Source organism: Eublepharis macularius, chromosome 11 (genome assembly GCF_028583425.1).
Source record: "Eublepharis macularius isolate TG4126 chromosome 11, MPM_Emac_v1.0, whole genome shotgun sequence".
Lineage (NCBI taxonomy): Eukaryota > Metazoa > Chordata > Lepidosauria > Squamata > Eublepharidae > Eublepharis > Eublepharis macularius.
Genome location: NC_072800.1, coordinates 17669708 through 17695280, shown reverse-complemented (window position 1 = coordinate 17695280; position 25573 = coordinate 17669708). Strand labels below are relative to the sequence as shown.

Sequence of the window (25573 nt, the reverse complement as noted above, 5' to 3'; positions counted from 1 at the left end):
GTTGTCCTGAAGGGTGGTATATAAATTGAATGTTGTTATTTATTTATTACTATTATTATATGACACCGAGAACAGTTCATGGAACTGCTGTTGGCTGCATCTCATTGTGATTCTTTGTCCCTAATCTCATACTCATACTTGAATTTATTGCAATTGGCCAAAGGCCGTAGCAAATGATAAGACAAAAACAATTGTATAAACAACAGTGCAAATAAAATATGCAACCCGAGCCAAATAAGATAAAAACACTATTAAAATGACTGTAGAACCTGCAGCCAGGAGACATCCATTTGCTGTCACAGCCTTTTCTTGGATTTTTCCTGCTGCAAGAGCAAAAAGAGCGACCTTGTACGAGGTCACTGCGTCCTCGTCAGATAGTAAGGCTGTGATATTGTCTTTATCTTGTCTAGAGCCCAGCCTAGCTAAAATTGCGATTAAAAATTTCATTCTGGGAGATAGGTGTCGGGGGCAATATAGGAGATAATGGCGCAGATCTTCTGGCACAGCCTCCACACAAGCAGCAACACTGGGCAACTGGGGTCTTGGAATAACAACCTTCAAGCATGGCTGATTGCATAGTTTGAAAGCGAATCGAAGTAAGGGCTCCTCGTAACTTACTATGTTGGTCACTAATCAGCACTCTGCTTCTGCCGTCTCATACAAAATTTAGCCCACTGACTTACTCGTGTTCCCAAGATTTGATAGGACAAATTTCTTGCCATGTTGCTCATCTCAACTGTTGCATTCCATTCACATTCCACACCCTGGGAAACTCTTACAGGATGATGCAACCCAAACCCACCTTCCTGAGGGCCAAGCTACACATGACGAATGACACTTGAACGGCAAGTGTATTTCTCCCTGTTCACTTGCCCTCCACTGAATCCACTTGCCAGGCAAGTGTCTTTCGTCATGTGTAGCTTAGCCCTCAGTAGATATAAATTACCTGCTAACATCTTCTCCACAGTTTGACACTGAGAGATCTCTGTCTTTCAGTGCTACACCTCTGAAGATACCAGCCACAGCTGCTGGCAAAACGTCTGGAACTACAATGCCAAGACCACGGCAGTACAGCCCGGAAAATCCACAACAACTATAAAAGTACAGATGGTCTCGTTCATCTGTGTTGAGTGGTGAGCGACCACTCAACAGAAGACTTGTCAGCAACACACGTCACTAGAGAGTTTCTACATGAAAATGCCCCTGATGTCAAACTTCCATATAACTATGGCAAATCCAAGCACGCGCAAACATTTTAGTAGTACTATCTCACAGTAGAATAAATGTTGACAATTGTTACAATATAATTTAGTATCCTAACTTTAATTTTCTATATACGATCCTCTGTATTTTGTGTTGCTCCCAGTGCCATTTTCCCATTGGAACTCAACCTTGAGCAGGGCCTTTTTTTCAGGGAAAAGAGGTGCTGGAACTCAGTGGTGTAGCATGGGTTGCCAGCACCCGGGGCAACTCCCAGCAGGTGGTGGTACCACAGGCACGTGCACAAAGTGCATGCTCCCGGGACCACGCGATGACATCACTTCCTGGCTCCCGGCACCGGGACGGAGAGGCTACTCGGCGGGCTTTGCATAGAGGCCATGCAGGTGCCCACCCACCGCTGCCACCTCTTCCAGCTCCTGGTGCTGAGAGGTGCCGGAACTGCTTTCCATCACGTTCTGGCAGAAAAAAAGGCATGCCCTTGAGCAGTATCATCAACAGCTTATGCGGTTCATTGCCACATATGGGCCTACAACACACATTCTCTCACTTAATAGATTTGATTTCAGGGCAGTGTTGGAATAGAAGACAAGTAAAAAAATAATGGCTAATATTTTATTCGAGTAACAGTATTTCATTCTAAGTACTTCATTTTTAGCATGTAGAGAAATAAAAGCTGTGTTTAAAAATGTCTGTTTATCAGTAAGTCGATTCAATAGATAAGAATAATGCAGAATCATTTTCTGCTATTGCAAGCCCTTCTATACCAGAATTTTACAAAAATACAACCAATGGCCTGAAACCAAGATATGGAAAGTTGGTGGGAAGGGCTGGGAGAGATGAAGAAATTGAGATAAGGGTACACTATTCTCACATCCTCTATGATCTAATTTTCACTCAAAACCAAGATGTACTTGGACTATGAATGTGTTAAATTGGACAAAGTGTACAGTCAGCAAGTCATTTTTTCATGCCTTGTTTTGGGGAGGGGAAATTCTCTTAGGATAGGTAATGCTGAAGTTGAACAATTCTCAACATCCTGCTACAGAAACTATATCCAGCCGCAATAAACATATTCTTTTAATGTCACAAATTAAGTTCACTCATGAAGCAACAACGGTTCTGTCAAATCTCTTCTCGCTAACCTGCAATGAAAAAGGTAGTATGTCAGATCAAATAGCTGCCAGTTACTCTGTTATATTAGGCTAATACATCAAACAAGCCAATGTCTCATCCATGTTGAAGCTGTTTGCTTCTTTTAAAGTGGTCATTTTTATTTTCAATTAAACAGGGAAATTTAAATATATATTACAAAAAAGACAAGCCTTTAGAATATTCTGTGAAGAATGGCATCTCAATTTAACTTTAAACTTGGTTTTAAAATAGTTCTGATTTGAAGAATGGAACTGAATTCAAAATCAATTTTCAAAACAGTACTGTGCAACACAGTATTTCAAGCATTATCACCAATCTTCTTTTACTTTCAAAATTAATGTCTCTCCTGCATAATTTACAGTTTATTCTGGCATTTTAAATTCTGATTCTGCTTTTCACAAGAATGCCATGTTTAATTTCTTCTTCATAAAGCATTTCGATAGCACTCTAGATAGACAAATTATAGATGGAAGACAGAATTACCTCACACGCCAAGTGTTGCTTTCACTGTTGTAAGCAGGAAGAATGCGGCAGTCAGATGTCTGAATACATCTGAAGTCTGCCATCCACTCCATCAAGATACTCACTGCAAAGAAAAAATAAAATTACAGAACTTGAATGTTTAGACTAAACTGATCGCTTGGCTTATTTAAACTTTAACTGGCACCTCAGAATTAGTAAATATCCATCAGCAAGATTTCAGATGGGTAAACGGCAAAAGGAAATCATCACTGTGCCAGAAATATAATTTTTCAAAATCATACATAAATTAACTAATTCTCTTTATTAAAATATTGTCCCTGTTTCAGTACTTTGATTGCAAAGTAAATTCTGTCAATGCCCAAATACCGGAATTAAAAGAAATTACACACAAGACAATATGAGGTTGTATGAAATGACAACAGTCTCCTAGCTATTTACCTAAGATGACTCCAGAACAGGAGACTTACTATTTTTATTGTTTAAATCCTATGTATTTTCAAAAATGCAGTTTGGGTTAGGAATGGGATCTGGGCTACTGGTAAGATAAAACACTCACTGTTATCTCTGTCTTAGTGAACGAAGAGGCATCTTGATGATGGTACTCAGCAAACCGTGACAAAACCTTAGGAGATAAAACAGCATTTTAAAATGTTATTTTTTAAAAAATTAGAAGTGCCTAAATTAACAGTCTATTCAGAATCATTGTTCTCAAATATATTAATAATGTGTATCAACTATATGAGAAAGTATGTCAACAAAGAGATTATTGAGTGATGAAAGTGATTTCATTCTTCAGAAAATATTTACAGAATTCTTTGGGAACAAATTAGCTAAAGGAGCATTCAGTATTTTCTTAACATATGCATCTTCTTGCTCCTGGAATTTGCACTGTTAATCTATAGATACTAGTTCAGGGCCATTTTAAGTTACGGGACTTGGGTCCTCCTGTCTACTCATCCTGATGGCATCTCCATGGGAAGTCTCTATGCGTGCTTACAGACATTAGAAACGATCGCTCCCCTGCCCTGATTTGCTGGGCACACTTAATGGGTGTGGAGGGAAAAAAAGACATATGATCAGGGCTCATTTCGAGGGGGAACACGCAGGAACGCAGTTCGGGTAGTTCCCCAAGGAGGTCACATGATGTGGCCCCGCCCACCTGACTCAGCCATTTTGGTCCTGTTTCATCCTGGATTGGGGCCAAAACGGCCTGGATCGGGCCTCTGACAGGTGGTGGATCAGCAGTGGCCTTATCCTGACCATTTTGAGCCCCTTTTCAGTCCCTTTTTGCCATTTTGGGCCCAATTTCGGCCCTGAATGGCCAGGATTGGGGCCAAAACAGCCAGGATAGGTGATGTCAGGGGTGTGGCATATGCAAATCAGTTATGCTAATGAGTTCCTCCAGCTCTTTTTCTATGAAATGACCCCTGCATATGATTATTGTATTTCTAAAGAATCCAAGAAAAGTCAGGGCACAGAGCCACTCGTTTAGTTGTACCTTGCACAAAATCTGCCATGACAATAGAGCGAGTTATCAAACGTGCTCCACAAATTTTCCATTCACACCTGAGAAAATGCTGCTTACCAAAACATTAGTAAAGCCAGCATTCTGCCTGCAACTTGCACTGTGTAATCTGCCTTGAGGCTCAGTGAGAAAGATTATTGTTGTTGTTACCATTACTGTTAATAATAATAGTTTAAAAGATACTATAATCTGCATCCAAGCCATAGTACCAGTAGCTTCCACCTAATATTGCTATTATCTATGAAATACTGGGTATCAGGTTACACTTTCCTATGCATATTTTTAACCCATTGGCTTGCCATTCCAGAGTCGACACATGTTGATTAGTGTATGCATCGTGACAGTTCTGCACGTTACTAGCAAGATCCATGTACAACAGCCATGAGGCAGGCGCCTGTTTCAATTTCTTCTCCATAACAAAGCAGTGACAGCTGCTGCTGAAAACCTAGGAATGTGCTATCACTCCGTTCTTGGTTGGCTGTAGCCAGTTGTTAATTTACCTAGTTAATCTATGCAGTTGTAAACATTTTAACAGTGTTACATTACTGGGGAATGTAATGGCAAACCACCCCGTAACAAGAAGTCTGCCAAGAAAATGTCGTGATGCGACGTCCCCCCATGGGTCAGTAATAACTCAGTGCTTGCACAGGGGACTACCTTTACCTTTACCTACATTGCTATGAATAAAAGCAACTCACCATATGCTTCTTCTCCCGTTGCATTTAAATATGTCCCCTCAAATGAACCATTAAACCTCTTTGAAGCTGGAAAACAAGAAGTTTGGTTGCTTTAGGTTCAACGCATTATCCCAGTTCTGTGCCTTTAAATCATCAAGGGAAAAAAATAATACACTTGAAGATTCATGTTATACCTTGCTGGCGGAAAAAACAAGACAGTCCAACCCAAATGATTGTGAAGCCATTAGATATAAACAGAATTTTAGACTCCATTTTCAGCACGTGATGAAAGGGCCTGCAGAAACACACAAAACAAACGGGCTGCAGTTCAGTTAAAAAAAAAACCACTTACTGTCATTTTTCAGTTCATTCCACAATTAACTTTGCTGAGTCCTACCAAATATTCTCAGTTAATGAAATTAATACAATTTATGACTCAGTTTAAGTTAAAACAGTGAATACCCATTTTATCGACAATATTCTAATGGCTCATAAGTCCACAAAAGGAAGGTCTTTTTGCAAAGGCAGAACATTTTTTCAGGGGGTTTCTAAAGAATAACCATTGTTCTTTTAGTCAATCCTGTTTGTCAAGTATGAAAGATGAAACAAGGTTAAAGATTACAACTTCTGTACCTCTGGGACTCCAGATATCTAAGCAAGCAGAACGTACTCTCTACAGACTCAGTTCAACTAAGTACATGGGATTTCCTAGCACCGTCAAGATAAAACCTCATTAAAATGGGATCCCCCAGACTTACATACATTGCTATGCTGTGAAGAGGTCAGGGCTATGGGATGACTGTTGTTTAACCAATCTCCCAGGTGACAAAGAGGCAATTTATCATTCACACCGAGACATCCAGCTGGTGCCGCTGATTTATGAAGACATCAGCTGCAATAATGATGTTTAGCTGTCTAATTCATCACCATTCAGACAACTTGGAAGACTAGAAGTAACTCACAGTAATCAATACTGGAAGTAAATTTTCCCATTGGGTCTTCAATATACCACCCAATTAAAACCTATGTCAGTTCTACAAAATACATACCAAAGGGCCAGTTTCACATGTATTCAAAGAAAGATGCTGCCATCAATTACACAAATAAGTTAATCTTGTTTTTAAAAAAGAGTTTTGATGGCTCAATGTACTTGCACTTTTAGAATGGCATTTATCTGTCACAGGAGCTAAGGACAAAAACTTACTGCAACTTCCATAACTTTGGAAGCTAAGCATTCAGAGCACATCAAGAAGACAAAAACTGTAACAGTTCACAAACTGGAATGGGTTTTAAAAGAATAAAGTATATGAAAATGAAAATGAAATCTGGCCCTCAAGTCAGAGTTGACTTATGGCAACCCCTGGTGGGGTTTTCATGGCAAGAGACTAACACAGGTGGTTTGCCATTGCCTGCCTCTGCTACCCTGGTCTTCGCTGGAAGTCTCCCATCTAATTACTAACCAAGCTTCTGAGGTCTGATGAGATCAGGCTGTCCCGGCCTATCCAGGTCAGGGCAAAGTATATAAACACACTAGTATATTGGATTTACACAAAAGATGTTTTCTGTGACAGGACAATAGCCCATTAGGTTAAAAACATAAAAGGGCAAACAATAAATTTATTAAAACAGTGTAACCACAGTTCAGTCAAAAGGAAAATGAGATATGTACCTACAGAAAGAGCAACTATTTTAATGATTAAATAGTGCTAGCAAAAGGTGAAATAAAAATGTGGATCTTGTCTGTCCCCTTATTTATTACAGTAAGTTCCTCAATACTCCTACTGTTCTACAACATTACAGTAAACCGAACTGCCTTTAATATTTGAAAAATATTAGATATGCTGGCTTTTAGATATTAGATAAAATATTAGATATGCTGGCTCTTGGTTGGGAAATTTCTGGAGATTTTGGTGGTGTAGCAGGAGGAAGGGGGTGTTGGAGGGGGGGGACCTCAACTGGGTATTATGCCATAGCGTCCACCCTCCAAAGCAGCCTTTTTCTCCAGGAGAACTGATCTCTATGGGTGGAGATAACTTGTATTTCAGGGAGATCTCCAGGCACCAATGGGAGGTTGGCAACCTAGTCACAATACTCATAAAGTGGCTCTTAACAAGAGTTGTATGCTTGTGTAAATGTGTATAACACAAGATGTAGCAAGATTCTTTCAATAATGTACGTATGCTCGGTATCTACGCTTATTGCACTTTCTCAAGTTGATGAAAATGTTAAAAACTGCTTTTAGTATTTGGTAATGCTAGCACCTTCTTAAACCTGAACACTTTAATAGGCAACTAAAATCACAATAGCCATATTAAGGAAAAGCATCAGATTGCTAGCACCACTGAGTGTTTTATTTAAATCAGAGCCAAAGAGTTGTTCTTAAAAATCGTATTATTCTATTTAGAGAGCCAGTAGTGGTTTGATTGAAGATGGTATGTGGTGGTTTAATTGTAGGACTAGGTTCTGAGAGACCCACGTTAAAATCTCCACTCTACCACGGAAGCCTGCTGGGTGTCCTTTCAGCCAGCTACACACACTCAGCCTAATTTCACAGGGCTGTTGTGAGTCTAAAATCGAGGAACAAAGAATGAAGTAAGTTGCTCTGGATCCCCAAAGGGGAGAAAGTGGGGTATAAATAAATAAATACCCACACTGCCTATTAAAGTGTACACCTTGATTTATAGAGGGGAAATCCAAATCTGAGTTTACTGCTTAGGGTTGCCAACCTGGGGTTGGGAAATTCCTGGAGATTTGGGGGATGGAGCCTGGAGAGGGTGAGGGGAGGGACTTCAACAGGGTATAGTGCCATAGAGTTAGTCCTCCAAAGCAGCCCTTTTCTCCAGGGGAACTGATCTCTGTGGCCTGGAGATGAGCTATAATTCCAGGAGATCTCCAGCCACTACCTGGAGTTTGACAACCCTGGCTTTTAACACCCCCAATTCTTCCGCCAAGAACACGTGTCTAGAAGGTATTTGTACATCAGCCCAAACAAGCAGGCTTCACATATCCTGCCCATAAGCTAAATTGAGGCTGAATCCACACTTACTGGCATAGCACTAAACTGCCGGAATGCCAGCGTCTTCCTGGCGCGATTTCTGATGTCATCACGCCATGATGTGGCTCTCGTGGCACGATGATGTCAGAAACCACTCCAGGAAGTCACTGGCATTCCGGCAGTTTCATGCCACGTGTGGATTCAGCTTATGCTTCATGAGCCTAAAAAAGCCAAACTGAGACCTAGTCCAAAGCAATGAGGCTAGCCAGATATCACTGACTAATAATGTTTTTCTGCATTAAAGGCTCTCTCTGTAAATAGAAAAGAGCAACTACAAAATTTGTAGTTGGATACGAGCTTTTGCGAGCCACAGCTCACCTCTTCAGGTATTGTTACTCGTGAAAGCTCCTACCCTACCACCAATTTGTTAGTCTTATAGGTGCTTCTGGACTCTTGCTCTTTTCTGCTGCTACAGTCAGACCCGACATGGCTACCCATCTTGATCTATCTCGGTAAGTAATAAGTGAGCACACCAGAAAGAGGTTGCAGCCCAGCGTGGTCTGTCCAGCCTACAGTCTGCTTGTGCTCATTTTTAAAGCAATGATGGAGGAGAAACATTCAGCAATAGTGGGGTCTTCCTACCTCATGTTCTACCACCACGGGAACATGTTCCTGGCAGATGACAAAGCCCCCCCTCGGCCGCTGCTACCGTGGGCCCAGGACGGGCTTCTCCATGTGCGCTCGACTTCCAGGATCACAGGCCAGCTCTGCCTAGTCCCCCTTTGGAGGGGTGTACTAAAAGGAATGACAGGAGGATTGCCCATTAGAAATAATGGGAGAGGCTTGAAGGCCCATTGGAGATTATGGGAGCCAGGAATGCCAATTTACTTTCACGGGCTCCTTTGAAATACGTTACAGCACAAAAAAGGGTGTAAAAAAATGCGGAATGGATTTTCCATAATGGACTCTAGGCCTGGAGAGACTACTCTGGGACTGGAATGACAGCCCCCAGAGTGGAATGAAGGACCCTAGCAACAGCATCTCTGCTCTGGGGGTGGAATGAGGGTCCTCAGAGTGGAATGACAGCCCCTGTGGGCAGCAGAAGTGTTGTGTAAGGAAACTGAGGAGCTGACAGTCTGGATAATTATTGAGGGGTAGCTGATTGGGCAATAGCTACACACATCTTCCAGAAATATCAATTAAAATCTAAAGTATTTAATTCCACTGTACGGTTTGTGATCCCAGTTGCAGAGCACTGAGTCTACTCGACTAGGGGCCGTCATTCCAGTCCCAGAGTAGCCTGTCTGGGCTCAGAGACCTTTATAGAAAATCCATTCCGCATTTTCTTTGCACCCCTTTTTTGTGTTGTAATGTATTTCAGTGGAGCCCATGCAAGTAAGTGGCATTCCTGCCTCCCGTGATCTCCAAGGGGCTTTCAAGCCTCTCCTGTTATTTCTAATGGGCAATCCTGCCTTTCCTTTTAGTATATCCTCCTGTTAGGAGAGATATTTTAAAAAATCAGAAGTAGAATACCTGTCTTTTGCTGGTATCTCTGTGTGTGGAGTGTTAGTTTTGTTGCTGTTAGTCTGGAACTCGAGGTTGCTGGCACGTCTGTGATTGTGTGAGATCAAGGGTGTGTGTGGAAGAAAAGCCCTAATTTGGGGGGGGGGGGGATGGAAGAAAAGTCTTGAATTTCCTCAATGTCTTCTATGAGCACTGGTCATTTTTAAGTTAAGACTGCCCCAAGCAGCACAAACGACATATCAGTCTTAGCAGGGTCTGAAGGCTAGCCTGCCAAAGTTCCTTCTCTTCCCCCACCCAACTTGGGAAAACAGGCAGGAGACAGGGCAAGCAGAACTCCCAACGCTCCAGAGAGCCCACGGATCCTGGGAACAATTTCCTCCCCCTCTGCAATGGTTGACACAACTTCTGGGCGTTTTTAGCAACTCCTCCAGAAGAAACTACATATCCCAGAATGCTCAGCGACCTGACCTAGAGCCCACTGAATTCTGGGATGTGTAATCACGTGGCACACTGAGAAATATTAATTTCTGGGTGTGGTGAAGTTCTTTCGGAGGCAAGGAGGGGCTACAAGGAATGACTTCCTGGTCGTTGCCACAGAAACGGATGCTGGTTGGATGTGGGGCTTCCGGCGTGCCTGACAGTGGCTGTTGCCCAGGCAATGCGAGGTGGCTGAGGCCAGGATGGCATCGGCAGAGGCTGCCATCGCTGATTTGAGTTAATGGCAGTCATTTACAGCTTGATCCGAGTCGGGTATTTTATGGAGGTGGTGGGGATAGTAAGCACCAACTTGCTGAAGAGCTGCCGCTCTTGGGCTGCACTGTCCTTGCTGGGCTATTGGTACTGCCAGCTGCAGGACCTTGTGGCAGAGGCCGAGTACTACAAGCAGCTGATGGCGCTGTACCTGGAACTCCACGAATACCAGCTCTACCACGCACAAGCTCCAGGTGGTGACTGGAGAGCTCCTGGAATTACAACTCGTCTCCAGGTGACAGAGATCAGTTCCTCTGGAGAAAATGGCTGCTTTGGATAGTGGACTCTATGGGATTATAACCTGCTGAGCTCCAGCCCCTCCCCGAAGCCCACTCTCCCCAAAATCTCCAGGTATTTCTCTCCCTGGAGCTGGCAACCCTAGCACAGGCCATCTACAAGGTTGGGCTGACCTTGGAGGTGTTGCACATCGCAGCCCCCCTCCTTGACGTCCTGGCTTTCCAGATCCGGGCCCTGCACCTCCAGGTGGCTGCCCGTTATGTGCAGGGTGACCCTGTCTACTTCCAGGGCCCTGTTGGAGCTCCAGCAGTTCAATGTCACAGAAGCTAATTCTGTGGCCAGCAAAGACCTTTCAGAGGTACTGAACTCAGAGGCAAACATGGGCTGCCTGCTGTACCTCAAAGGGCAGCATGCTGAGGCGTGCCGCAAGTTCACATCCGTCATGCAGGTGCCCTGAGCACCTGCATGATGCTCTGCTACTATGCCAACATGTCGCTCTGCTATTATGCCACCAAGTATTATTCTCTGGCCAAAGGTGAAATGAAATTGACAGAGCCTTCAGGGGAGGTGAAGATGAAATTAAGGCTCTTTTTAAAACTACCCTCCTCTAGAGAGGAGAAATTGACAGAGCCTTCAGAGAGGTGAACATGAATTTAACAAACCCTCTGAGGAGCAGTCTCCACCAGCTCTATCTTTTTAAACTACATTTCCTGGCTAACATTGCATCTTCCTACATTTGAGCGTCCCTGTGTAAGATGTCTTGTGTACACATCTCTCAGAGTCTTTAAGAGGATGCGGCATCTCTTGCTGGATCTTTTAAAGTTGCTGGTGGTATAGATCGGAGAGGTGCTGACTGTTCTATGTTCTGCTCTTGGCGTTCCTTTGGTGCTGTTCTCTGCCAATCTTGACATCTTGAATTTAGACTTTAATTGACTCAAGTTGATATAGGAAGTTTCAGTCCCAGGGGCTGACAGAGTTCAATGCTTTTAGAGCATGTAGTAGCCATGTGCAGTTTGCCTTTGTGTCATAGTAACAGGTGGGTGGGATGTCTCCAGTGATAACAGGCCTCTAACAAGGTTTGTGAGCCTTTAAAGGTTGCAGCGACTGCAGAATCATAGGTAGAGCTGTCCCCATTGCTGCATGACTAAAATAGATGTAAATATGCTGGTCAAACAACTCCGTTAAGCACCATACAATGGTGCAGGAACCAATCTAGAGCAAGAGTTAGCAACTTCACAATACAACGGTGGCTGACACCGCATAGTGTATAGGGTCCATTATTGCCTTGGACCTGTTGGATGACTGCCCAGAAAGAGCCAAGAGGGACACAGGAATTACGTTACTGCTCTGCCTTCAGAGTAAGTCTCTGAACATCAGTGCCAGGAGGCCGTATCAGGGGAAGGTTTCTGCCTCTGTGCCCTGTTCTTGGCTCTCCAGAGTAACTGGTTGGCCACTGTGTGAGACGGGATGGTGGATTAGACAGACTGTTGCTCTGATCCAGCAGGGCTCAGCTTACATTCTCATGTTCAGCTGTAGCAACCAATAGCCTCTAAGCTCAGGTACGTGATAGTAAATTATGGATTTGGATCAAAATTTTATTGGCGGGGGTTGACCAAACAATTACTGTATTTAGCCAGGTTTCTGTTCTCTGCAATGAAAATTTGAGCAAAGATGGTCTTGTGCATAATTTATTCTGATATTGACCCTTAGATTGTCAGCTATACTAGGTTGATGATGTATGCGGAAATACCAGTTTGGTGAGCCAATTTGGTGTAGTGGTTAAGAGTGACAGGACTCTAATCTGGAGAACTGGGTTTGATTCCCCACTCCTCCGCTTGAAGCCAGCTGGGTGACCTTGGGTCAGCCACAGCTCTTCCAAAGCTCTCTCAGCTCCACTCAACTCACAGGATGATTGTTGTGGGGATAATAATAACATACTTTGTAAACTGCTCTGAGTGGGTGTTAAGTTGTCCTGAAGGGTGGAATATAAATCGAATATCATCATCATCATCATCATCATCATCATCATCATAGGTGATTAGTAGGATTGCTAAGTAACCAGCAGGAGGTTGGGACAGCGGGTACTCGCTTGTCTTCCTAGTGCGCACTCACATCCCCAGCCAATGACATCACTTCTGGAAGTGATGTCATTGGATGGGGACAAGGGGATGCATGCCCATTTCTGTTTCCTCCTGGCAGGCCCATTTCCCATGCCTGCCTTCTGCTAATCAGCTGGTGATCATCGGGTAGAGGCAGGAATCACTGGGAGATTGCCTACCATTGGCAGGCATCTGGCAAGCCTAGTGATTAGTGTAATAACAATGTGTGTGTGTGTGTGTTTGCTTCTGTATGGCTTGTGATCCTTAATAATGACTGACTGACTAGTCTTGTTTGAGCATGGGGTAGGTGGTATAATTTGCGTGAGTGTTCTTATGTCATCTCTAACAAGACTCCTATGCCAGGGAAGCTTTTCTTATTGTATTTCTTTCCAAAAAGGTGTTACAGATACAGTTTAAAATAACTGGCTTTAACTGTAACTAGTCCCCCTCAACATTTATTTTAACTAATCATGTAAAATAAGAGTTGATATAGACTCTTTTAAAAATCTTTACTGCTGTTATCACAGCTTCTGTTTCCAGAAATATATAATGCACGTACATTTATATAGCTATTTATTTATGTAACAACCTCAATTAGATGATGCTGTATAAGATTAAATAAAACATCCTGGTAGACAACTGAAAACAAATATATGACATCAATAAATAAAATATATAACGTCAATAAATAAAATAATACACATATTAATGTGCATGTTCAAAATAGTCTATGCAGTGCGCTTTGGCTCAAATATTCACCTATAATTACAGTACGATACCCTCAAGTTAAATATTTTCTGTGTTAATGTATTCTCTGCCAATCACCATTTCTTCCCTTAGAGACCACTTAGAACAGAGGTGTCTTTGTGTAAAGTAAAAAACTTGAGGTGGAGAGAAGGTGGAGAGATGTAAAATGAATAGAAAAAAATCAGAATAAAGTCATCACTTATTCCAAATTATGGCTCTAAATATATTATTTTTTTCCCTCCTACATGCCAAAAAATCACAAGGTAGGTACTGCCAACCATGAGACAGTTATACATTTTGTCCCCCAGGTTAGGGCTGGGGGACAGGACAAGGTAACAGGAAATATGTGGTAGCATGCCTGGGATAGGCAGGGCTGTGGTGTCGTGCCTGAAGTGCCCATGGAAACTTCTCTTCCATGACTTGGAGGACTACACGGCTGGAGCCTCTTTGTGGGTTACAGTGGTGGAAGGAAGAAAGACAAAGTGGCAACAGGGGAAGATTGAGACCTAGATTTAAAGGCAAACTGTGTGACCCTAAATAGAATTACACATTTCTCAACTCATCGACTACAATAAATTTAGAAAGGTGTAGGTCTGCTTAGGATAGAGCACGCAGTTAATCTTGAATATATTCGACACGAAATTTCAACAACAAAAAAGTGTATTTTAAGAGCATTTATTTTGGTTATTTTCTTTTATACCTCTTAAGAAATATGACATTATGAGCACCGGTCAATTTTTCTGCCTTTTGTATCTGTTCCTAGTATACCCACCCACATAACTGTTCTTAATTATACCTATAATCGCTCTGTGTAGAATCAATACATCTGATGGGGTGATAGGGATTTTGAGAAATAATCACATGCTGTCTAAAACCTAGCAGGGCATGCAGTTGCCCCCACTTCTGTTCCTAAATGGTGCCACCGTTTAGCTCTGTATATGGGAACAAAGGGCAAAGCCAAGGAAGACCCACGTCAGCCCCATGGAAAGGACATTTGTTCTGAGGCTGCCACACTTTGATGGGCTAGCTAGATGAACTTTACCATCCTCTCTCAAAAAAGGTATCAAACAGTGAAATCCTAAGCAAATTTAATTCCAGTCTAAGCCCATTGATCTCACTAACAAGGTTTGGTGACCATGTGGGAAATATCATGGTTTTGATATATCACCATGAGAACCATAAAAAAAAAGTAATTGCACAGCCTGTTAGAACTTGGTGGCTATATAATGGATAATCTGCCATTTATACATGCTCCATATTTTCTTTGTCATTTTGTGTGCATGTGTATATAGTTTGATTTTAAATAAGTTTGGATATATAATATATAAATATTATATGTGATGAAAGTTATCGAGGTTACTAAAATATATATATCTTCACAATGACCAGCTGAACCACATTGTAAATCTTGCTGAGATTTTTAGAAACAGGTGTATCCTGAGTAGTCACAAAAAATAGGTTTATTAGACAGACACAATAGCAAAGCTGAAATGACATATTTACTGCGAGTTATTTCTCTGAAGACCCGATGTTGGGGACAAAAAAGGTGGCAGGCCTTAGGGTAGCCATTGCTGGAAACAGGAGATAGATGATCTGTACTAGCAGGGCTCTCTTATGTTGTGGAATAATAATAATCAGGGCTTTTTTCTGGGAAAAGAGGTAGTGGAACTCAGTGGGTTGCCCTCGGAGAAAATGGTCACATGGCTGGTGGTCCCGCCCCCTGATCTCCAGACAGAGGGGAGTTGAGATTGCCCTCCGTGCCGCCCCCTGATCTCTGTCTGGAGATCAGGGGGCGGGGCCACCAGCCATGTGACCATTTTCAAGCGGTTCTGGAACTCCATTCCACCGCGTTCCAGCTGAAAAAAAGCCCTGATAACAACAACAACAACAACAACAACAACAACATTCGATTTATATACTACCCTTCAGGTTGACTTAACATCCACTCAGAGCGGTTTACAAAACATGTCATTATTATCCCCACAACAAAACACCCTGTGAGGTGAGTGAGGCTGAGAGAGCTCTGAGAAGCTGTGACTGACTCAAGGTCACCCATCTGGCTTCAAGTGAAGGAGTGAGGAATCAAACCCGGTTCTCCAGATTAGAGTCCTGCCATTCTTAACCACTACACCAAACTGGCTCTCACACTGGAAGGCCAGTATATGTGTGCTAAGCTACAATATGCACCTGCAGTTCATGATGTACGTATGTTCAGAACTGAGATAACTATCATGCGATGAAGTTCACATTTCATGGAAGTAATGGCAGGCCTGCTCATTGATTTAAATGGTTGTAGATTTTCCATTGTGTTGATCTGTACAGGCTCTAGTATAGTTCACATGTTATAATCAGTTGGTTCCTTCGCAAACAGAATGGAGTTCTTTGTACAAGCAGCGTAACGTAACCCAAAAGCTCATGGATCTCTGTAGAGCCAGTATGTTCAAAAGAAAATTACATTTGGCCATTTCACTGATTGTGAAAGTTGTTGTCCTTCTAGCTTACACATTATGCTTTTCATACAAGGAGATTACATCTGTTCATTCCCTCAATTCCAGTATGACCAGCTGTTTCAGGTCTTGTCAGTCATATCTATCTTTGGAAGAAATGCTGCAGTTCGTGGAAGAAGCACTTTAATTTAAATAGATCTGGCATAATAAATACAAGCGTATGCAAAAGAGAAATGGGGGTTACATTGGTGAATTTGCTGATGTTTCTCCTTGATGTGCATCATCTTTTTGCATGGGGTGATTCAGAAACTGTCCCGTGGCTCCAGTGTATAACCGTGATCTCATTGGCCATTTCTATACGAAAATACAAACACAGGATGCACAATAGGTTAGTATTGCTCAGGAATCATGATTTGAAGAAACCAGATAATTCTGAGATCACACACAGAAGTGCTGAAGGTATCTATTGTTTCCAGAAGTAGTTACCAGCTCTAGACAATGAATAATGGAGGGTAAGTTTTAATATAATGGGTGTTTCCACTATTGTCTCATTTTTTAAAAAATTCCTATTGATATGTTCTGCTATCACATACAATATGTAAATTATAACTATTATTATTTACAAATTTAAATTCAGCAGATCTCTGCAAAAAGCTTGCAATTAGGTAAAAGAAAAACAACTCAGACATGGGAAAACACTGATAAGGTCAAATCTAATTTTAAACAAGTTGCAATCACCCACAAACTATTGACCAATACAAAAAGAATATCACCGGAGCTGGAATGTTTAGGGAAGAGTAAATAGGAAGAGAGCATAAGCTTTTGAAAACCGCATGCTTCTTACGAAGAGGGCTGTGGTTCTTGAAAGCTTATGCTACAATAAAGTTGGTTAATCTTAAAGGTGCTACTGGATTCTTTACTATTTAAGGAAAGATCGGGGGTTTTTTCCACATGATGTTTAAAGCAACATTGGACCTCTTGCACGCACTTTTTGTGCAAATGTATTGTAAGACAAGTAGCAGCAAAAGGCTAGTTTTAAATTGAATGCACGGGCTAGTAAATACAGGTTTAACATTCAAATTACAGATGTAAAAAGAAAAAATCTAAACACAGTTAATAAAAAGCAGTAGAAATGAACATGCAGAGTATCAGGCTGCACATGTCACATGTGGAAACTGCCCATAAGAAAGTAAGATCATACCAGTAGCCCTCGTAGTCCAGCATCTTGTTTCACATAGTAGGTAATCAGTTACCATGGAGGGCCAAAATTGGCTATAGAAGCCAAGACCTTCCCCTGATGTTGTCTCCTGTCCACTGCCTTGGAATGTGGAAGTTTACTTTAGTCACTGTGACTAGTTGACCCAAGTCAACAATTTCATTGAGCTATCCACTGTAACCCCCAAGATCTCTTTCTGCCCCAGAGCCTCTCTGCATGAGATGCCTCGGCCAGGAAGCGTAGTTTAAAAAGACAGAGCCGACAGAGATTGCTCCTCAGAGGGTTTGTTAATTTCATCTTCACCTCCCCAAAGGCTCTGTCAATTTCACCTCTCCAGTCTAAAACTGTGTGGGATCGCAACCAGAGGGCAGCCAGGAGTGGATATGGGCTGGAGCTGCCTTCTAGAGCCGGGCTTGGACTTGGAGAGGTTATGATGGGCTGAAGTTTCCCTTCTGGCATTTCACAGCCCCTTTGCACAGCTCCAGTGTATAGCAAGGCCTTTGCCTTGCCACCGGCTCTGTCTTTTTAAACTACCCTTCCTGGCTAACATCGCATCTCCCCACATGTGTTCTTCACGCATCAGATGTCTCGTGTAGAACAACTCTCATTCTCAGCAACTTCAGACCCCATCAGCATATGTTTAAAGTTAGGACTTTCCCCCTCCTCATATCACCAAATAACTTGTGTCCTTTTCACAGTAATGCCTGTTAGCACTGCTGATGTGTTATTCTTCCATTATCAACTGAGAGTGGGATAAGAATCATACTTCCACATAACACCTTACGTAGCGCCATATTCCCCTTGACAACTCCACCATGTCTTTTTCCATGGAAATGATCCTGAGGGCTGAGTTCATACTCATAAGATGGATGGAGGCCTTTCATTGCTTACCGGCATAAGGTAAAATGGGTAGAAAATGTAAAGGTTGAGATATCTCTGAATTTTTGTACATGGATATTGTGGGTGTCATTTAGAGAGGCTCAACTGCTGAGAGTTTGTATGCATATTCTTTCCCCCTCCCCCTATATAGATCATGGTTTTCTATGTCTTTTTCTGTTAATAAATAAAAGAAGGAAATTTAAAAGGGAAACTTCTGTAATGTTTTTATCAGACCACTTCTGCAGGCTGAGACGGTACTTGCATTTGAAGCCCTAAACATTGCTATGATCATGTCTAAGAAAATAAAGCACGGAGTAATATAGATGCTCCACAAAACAGCATGAATTTATGATGGCAATTCCAAATGAAGCAGTTGTATGGAACCATTCTTGATATGATGCACATTGCATGCAGCAAGAAGGGGTGAAAAAGAACAATTCACCGTTAGAGAATTGACTTACATTAATTTATTTAGATTTTGCCGGCTCTCAAAAAAAATCCCCAAGGGAAAATTAAAATTAAGACAGTACTAAAAACAACCACATGAGGAGAGAAACACAACAGCTAACAATATTAAGTAAAAATGGCAAGAAATGAAAAACCTCACCTATCACCAAAGAACGGGGGAAATAGAACTGTCTTCATCTGGGCCATTTCCACACACGTTGAATAATGCACTTTCAATGCACTTTCGTAATCCTTTAGAAGTGGATTTTTTGTTCCACACATGGAAAATCAGTTTCAAATCTTCACTAAAGAGTATTGAAAGTGGATTATCCAACGTGTGTGGAAGCAGCCCTGGTATCTAAAACTCAAGAATGTGACATGCTACAAGGGAAAAACCCTCATCGGTGGAAGGTTCCCTCTTGACTTCAGAAGGTGAGGGCACACAAGACTTGGTTTCCACTGATGATCATAGCAACCAGGTGGGTTCATATGGGAGCAGGCAGCCAGGGCAGAACAGAAAGTCAAAATGCTCAGGAGCTAGCCTAACTGAGCAACCTTTGCAGTACTGCTTTACAGGAGCTGATCAGCTTAGGTGGCGGCAGCAGAGGAGGAGGCAGTAGGTGGACCAATTCTGAGAGCCAAACTACAAGTGACGCCTGACACAGGTTGGACACTTGTCAGCTTCCCTCAAGTCTTGATGGGAAATGTAGGTGCCCTGGTCTTGCAGCTTGGCTCTCCATTTAATTGAAGTTTACAGAGCAGCAGTCTATGGGAGGGAGAACATGCGGTCGGGAGGGGAGTGCAGGCATCGGGCTCTCGCCGGGTGCCCCCCTTTACCTCTTCTGGGTGTGGGGTGGGGGTTCTGTAAACTTCAATTAAATGGAGAACCAAGCTGTAAGACCAGGACACCTACATTTCCCATCAAAACTTGAGGGAAGCTGACATGTGTCCAACCTGTGTCAGGCATCACTTGTAGCTTGGCTCTGGCTGGGGTCAAGCCAAGGAGCCACTGCCCCCTGTAGCATTCACAGCAGCACCGGGCCTTGGTTTGATTTGCTCTTGGCTGCCAGTGGCTCTCTGGGACAACAGTCCACCAGGAATTTTCATGGCACTTTAAGGGCCGATTCTCACTTGGTAGGTGTCTTCCCCCCCCCCCCCCCAGTTTTCCTGGTCCCAGACTGCCACCTAGGGCTTAATTTAGAGGTAAGAGCCAGCACTTTGAATTGTAACTAGAAATGAATTGGAAGCCTCTTAAGTTCTTTTAGAACAGAGGAGATATGCTCCCAATATCCTAGTTATGTCAGAAGTCTCACTGCTGCATTCTGGATCAATTAAAGTTTCCAGTTTTCAAAAGCAGTTTTACATAATACATGTTTCAGTAGTCTAATATGGATGTGATCAGAGCATAGATAACAGTTGCCAGATACCATCCTGCTCTTTCAAGAAAAGCAGCAACTAGTAAACCAACTTGAATTTGTTTAGAGGTGTTATATGCTATGGATGAGACCTGCATCTCCATCTATAAACATAGCTCTAAAAGCAATCCCAGGCTGCAAACCTGCTCTTTGAAGGCAGCCTAATGCTGTCTAGAAGGGCTTTAAACCTCGTATATTATCAGCTAACCCTAACTCAGAGTCTCTCTACACAAGACATCTTACACGAGAAAGCTCAAGTGAAGGGAGACGCAATGTTAGCCGGGAAGCCTAGTTTAAAAAGACAGAGCCAAAGACCCTGTCAGTGTCACCTCTCTACAAGAGGATAGTTTAAGACAAAGCCTACAGAGATTGCACCTCTTGAGGGTTTGTTTATTTCTTCAGAGCTTGGAGGGGGCAAACATGAAATTAACAAACCTTCTGAGGAGCGATCTCTGCCGGTTCTGTGTAGAGAGGTGAAATTGACAGAGACTTTGGCTCTGTTTTAAACTAGGCTTCCTGGCTAACATTGAGCATCCTCATGTAAGATATCTCGTGTAGAGAGACTCTTAGTCTCATGTGAACCGAGCTTTAGGTAACTGGCCTTCCTCCAGACTTTCACAGTAATTAAAATACTGTGGCACTGATAAGAAGAGCAATGCTGTGGAATATTTATTCTAGATACACCACACATTTCCAGCATGGTGGAGTGTGGCTAGAGAGACAGACTAGGATCTGGGCAACCCCTCTTTGCCATGGAAGCTTGCTTGGTGACCTTGGACTTGTCACACACTTTCAACCTAATTTATCTCACAGGGTTGTTGTGAGGAAAAAATAGAGGAAAGGAGAATGATGTAAGTCACTTTTGTTCCCCGCAGTGGGGAAAGGCAGAGAATAAATTAAGTAAAATAATAAATACAATTATCAGTGGGATTTCCAAGTGTCCTTTCAGCAACTGACATCAGCCTTGCAGAAATTATCTCCATGGAATGGCCCCAGCCCATGAAACCAAAAATCCAGTCGTAGGTTGCATGCTTGTGGCTTATGAATCTCAAAGAAGAAGAAGGGTTGGTGAGCAGAAGTCGTTAAGCAAGGAGTGAAAGAGTTACTTGGCTAAGGGATGGGATTAAGGTTGCGGTATGAAAGTATCGTCATTATTAGCAACCTTGATTAGTATGCAGCTGAGAGTCTCTCTACACAAGACATCTTACACCAGGATGCTCAAGTGCAGGGAGATGCAATGTTAGCCGGGAATGGTAGTTTAAAAAGACAGAGCCAAAGACTTTGTCAATTTCACCTCTCTACACTAGGTGAAATTGACAGAGCCTTCAGGGAGGTGAAGATGAAATTAACAGATCTCTGCGGAGTGATCTCTGCTGGCTTTTTCTTTTAAAATCACCTTCCTGTAGAGAGGTGAAATTGACAGAGCCTTTGGCTCTGTCTTTTAAAACTACATTTCCCAGCTAACATTGCATTTCCCTACGCTTCAGCCCCCGTGTAAGAGGTCTTGTGTAGAGAGACTCTGAGTCTAGCTACTTTGGGTTCTTTCTGATGAAGAATTCTGTGTAAACGTTCACACTCTTACTTAATTTGTTCTAATGAGAATTTTCTCCGTGGCTTACCTTAACTGGATGAAGGTAGCCATCTCCTTTCAGTGTGCCCAAGCTCTCTCCAGGGAGCTCCTCTTCATCCTGTAGGCTGCGGGTGAGGTGAGCAATGTAAGTAGTGGCCAGGAGCAGTACATCCAGTTTAGAGAGCTTGGTGTCAGGTGGCACAGAGGGCAGAGTTCGCTGCAGCTCCAGGAAGGCATGCCGTAGGGTCTGCACTCGGCTGCGCTCTCGGGCTGCATTGGCAGCAGCTGGTCTCCCCAGGGCCATCCCAGTCTGCTGTCCAGCCAAAGACAAGGAAGAGGAATTGGTGCCAGACACTGAGGGTAGCAGGGCTTGGGAGTCCGAGCAGGGTACAGAGAACTCCTTGCATTTCTCAGATATGTGTCTATAGTCCATGGATGGAAGGTGAACCTGTGGACAACAAGGAGAAATCCAGTACGTATTTCTGAGGGTTTGTGCTTAGGACAGATGCCTGAAGTTTTTTAAAATTATTGCTGTAATTATATCATGATCTGATTCTATGACATTTCTGCATCACTTTTCAGCAGAGGTTCTTTTCATGGAATAAATAAAAGTTGATGAATTCATTTAACCCTTTCTGTCAGTCTTCCATTTATTTTGCATAGCTGGCCACTTGAGGGGGTGAGCCTTCTAGAGTTATATTCAGGGCTTTTTTTCAGCTGGAACGTGGTGGAACGGAGTTCCGGAACCCTCTTGAAAATGGTCACATGGCTGGCGGCCCCGCCCCCTGATCTCCAGACAGAGGGGAGTTTAGATTGCCCTCCATGCCATGTGGCGTGGAGGGCAATCTAAACTCCCCTCTGTCTGGTGATCAGGGGGTGGGGCCGCCGGCCATGTGACCATTTTCGCCGAGAGCGATTTAAACTTAAAAAACTCCCCCCTTGTTCTAGCTGACCCAAAGTGACGTCGTTGTGCGGTCCTGAGTCCCACCACTGGGTTCCACCACCTCGTTTTCCCAGAAAAAAAGCCCTGGTTATATTAATAGCTTATTGAAACAATATAACACCAACACAAATTGTAACCCAGTTTAGAAACATTTGTTGTGGCAAGGCCTGTGATCTTGGCACATAGCTGAAACATCTGGTTCACAATTATCATAGTTCTATCATGCTCATATGCATCGCAGCCTACGGAGCAGCAGAACAGAACTCAGCCAGTTTCAATGGCCTTAGAATGGAGTAACTGCCGATGAGTTCAGTATTATTAACTTGGAAATCAAAAAGAGTCCTACTAACACGGCTAACTCCTCTGGATCTATAACTTGGAAATAACTCTCTCTGAAACCAATGGGCTTATTTTCTAGTAAACATGTTTAGAATCGAGGTACAGAAACAGCTATGTCTGTTATAGAATCAGTTTCTCCCTGTTGACAAATAAACAATGTCAAATGAAAGTTATCCAGTTAGTCTGGTGTTATTTTCTTCAACAGAGGGATTGTTCGAAAGAATCCAAGTATATCTATCTGGACCATAATTCAGCAGTCTGTTGTGAATATCTGTCGATTACGGCATCTTTAAAAGCATGCAGAATCTGATTCTAATAAGTGGGTTGTGACTTTGACAGTTTATTTTGTAATTCATACATCTGATTCCGAACACAAATGCTCCCGTGGAAATAAAATTGCAAACAAATGGTATTACAGTGGAAATAAAATCTTAAACAGCTTAATATCCTCTTTTCTTTTTTTGATGTTAGCATTAATGTGGCTTTATGCAAAAGAATCTGGCAGTGAAATAAATAATGGTAATAAATTAGATTTTAAAAATGTTCAGATTTGAATAGCCCATATAATAGTGATCCCAAAATTCTATTTTAATTCTACATGGCTGAGACTACCACTTTACAAATGATTGGCATCAATAAAAGACATTTTCAGATAAATAACCATTTTTCTTAGGCAGAAAATTCTGCCTTAAGTTTGAGCAGCAGCCATGAAAAAATGAATGATAATCGCATGAACAGGGGAGTCTTGTTGAAAATTCCTGTTAAGAAGGTAATTCAGTATCATTAAAATCAAACTACTTACCTAAGACTGAACTGGATCTGTAGTTAATCTAAAAATTGGTTAATCTATAAATGACTGAAAAAGAGGAAAGATAAAAGTCTGCCTTTTTGTAATGGAAGAGCCTTTTAACATGTTTGTGTAGAAAATACATTTTGATCTTGCTCCGATAAATATTTATATTGTAATGGTTTTGCAGCGGTGAATGGATCTCATTACAAATTGGCTAAGGTCCAAAAAGTTACTTTAGGCACACCTTTGCACACTCAGTGGGATTTTTAAAAAACCATTTTTTGCTGAACAGCAGTTAGCTCTGTGGCATAGGGTTGTTCACTTGGCTATTCAAAACAAGTTGTGAGGTTAATTGCATATAGATAGACAGAAATAATACATCTGTATGCATACATGTGGATATATATTGTCCAAGAATCAAAAAAGCCTATGCACGTGGCTAAATTGTTTTTGAACATGCAAAGAAGCTTTGCTCATTTTTATTTTCTCCTGTACTATAGATTTTTATTGTACCTGATAATACTCCTTCAGGGCCAGCTTTCTGAAAGGTCTAAAGGGTTATAGTACAATCCTAACTGTTTATTCTGAAGTAAATCCCACCAAGTTTATTGGGGCTTACTTCCAAGTAAGTGTGCTTAAAATAAAGCCATCAGCATTTAGCTATACTCTTCACTTTCTTGAGACTTAACGGCTAATTTTTGCTGGATTGGACCCACTGTATATATTTAAACTACCACATTCAGCACTTTATATATAATTGACAGAAAAATAAAAATACTACTATTATTTATACACAGGGAAATAACTGAACAAAACCTATGGTGAGATATTTAATGTGCTATGTGTCATCCACAATTTATAAACCTTTATTAGTTTATGATTTTCTAAATGCATTAGTATCAATAAAATCTAATAATATTACTTACAAATAGTTACTGTCCAATCAATTATTCCCCCCTTAAATTATTTAAGTAGAAGAATCAGTATTCTTCTACATACATTTGTTTTGCTGAACACAGTTGAATTTATTTAATGGCCCAGGTAAGGTTACTTGCACCCTTTGGGCTTATGTAAAATTTATACATTTTGTGTTAAAATTAATTATGTTCCAAATGTTAGATGGTAGTAAAGGAGAGTTTACAGGTTGCGGAATTCAGCTGACTGATCCTTTACAGTTAAATCCAATTTACAACTAAATCTCGGTGTATTTAATGGGCTTTCAGCATCTCTTTGCCACTACAAGCAGTGCTAGTCAAACAAGAGAAAGAAACAGTAACTTAAATTGACTTTAGTACTAATATTCCATGTAACCATTTATCTGAACTCCATTAGTCTTGGGCAGAGAGGACTTCTTTGCAAATAAATGAATGAAAAAACACCTCAAACTAAAATATATTTGTCTGGAAACTCCGGAAATCTAAAACAGCCAAGAGAGAACTGAATTTAGGATTGGAACTCTTAACTTTTGAGTAAGAAAACTCTTGAAAGATAATAGTCTTCAGGCATCACCAAGAGGAAACTAACACTTTCACGGGCTAGATGCCATTTCTTCAGATTTACAAAGTCTGTTTTAGTTACAACGGACTAACGTGTCTTCCCACCTGAAATGCATCCTAAAAGACAGTATAATTTATATAAGAGTATAATTTGCAACTAAGTCAGGGATGTACAGCAATTTTTCACTAAAAGAGCATTTATAGATAATTTGAGGCGTAAGCTTCCGAGAACCACAACTCTCTTCATCAGATCTGCCAAAGAGAGCTGTGGTTCTTGGAAGCTTATGCCTCAATAAAGTTGGTTACTCTTAAAGGTGCTACTGGACTTTTTACTATTTTGCAACTACAGACTAACACGGCTAACTCCTCTGGATTTATAAATAATGTTTTTAAAGCATCACTTTCTGTTTTTTTTGCTGGACAGCCCAACCAAACAGGTGCTTTACAAGGTCCCAGGTTCTTACTTTCCTTGAGCCTCATGTATAACCTGACTTGAAGGGCGTCCCCACCTCTTTACAACTGGGGCGTAAACATGTTCCCTGCAAAAAACCTCTTCTCTTTTCTCCTCGCTCTTGGCAGATCGGTAATGAATGAAGCCAGCTTGGATGCTGCTTAGAGCCG

The 25573-nt window shown here is 41.8% G+C and overlaps 1 protein-coding gene, 1 long non-coding RNA gene and 1 other non-coding gene across 4 annotated transcripts; all 3 read right to left on the bottom strand.

Annotated features, from left to right (window-relative positions):
• Positions 1-1925: 1925 nt before the first annotated feature.
• LOC129337929 (uncharacterized) lies at positions 1926-8955 on the bottom strand. Of its 2 annotated transcripts, none has more exons than XR_008597864.1 (4): positions 8696-8955; positions 3413-3478; positions 2857-2959; positions 1926-2363 (listed from the first exon to the last, which is right to left on the bottom strand). It is a non-coding gene; the product is annotated as an uncharacterized LOC129337929 (long non-coding RNA). The 2 variants fall into 2 exon arrangements; XR_008597865.1 differs by lacking the exon at positions 8696-8955 and adding an exon at positions 5080-5150.
• LOC129338106 (small nucleolar RNA SNORD87) lies at positions 3033-3114 on the bottom strand. The gene has a single exon (XR_008597891.1). It is a non-coding gene; the product is annotated as a small nucleolar RNA SNORD87 (small nucleolar RNA).
• A 7142-nt stretch (positions 8956-16097) lies between the features above and the next one.
• LOC129337213 (transcription factor 24-like) lies at positions 16098-21817 on the bottom strand. The gene is made up of 2 exons (XM_054990737.1): positions 21434-21817; positions 16098-16211 (listed from the first exon to the last, which is right to left on the bottom strand). Exons 1-2 carry the CDS (start codon positions 21815-21817, stop codon positions 16098-16100), a joined length of 498 nt encoding a protein of 165 aa, XP_054846712.1.
• Positions 21818-25573: the final 3756 nt, after the last annotated feature.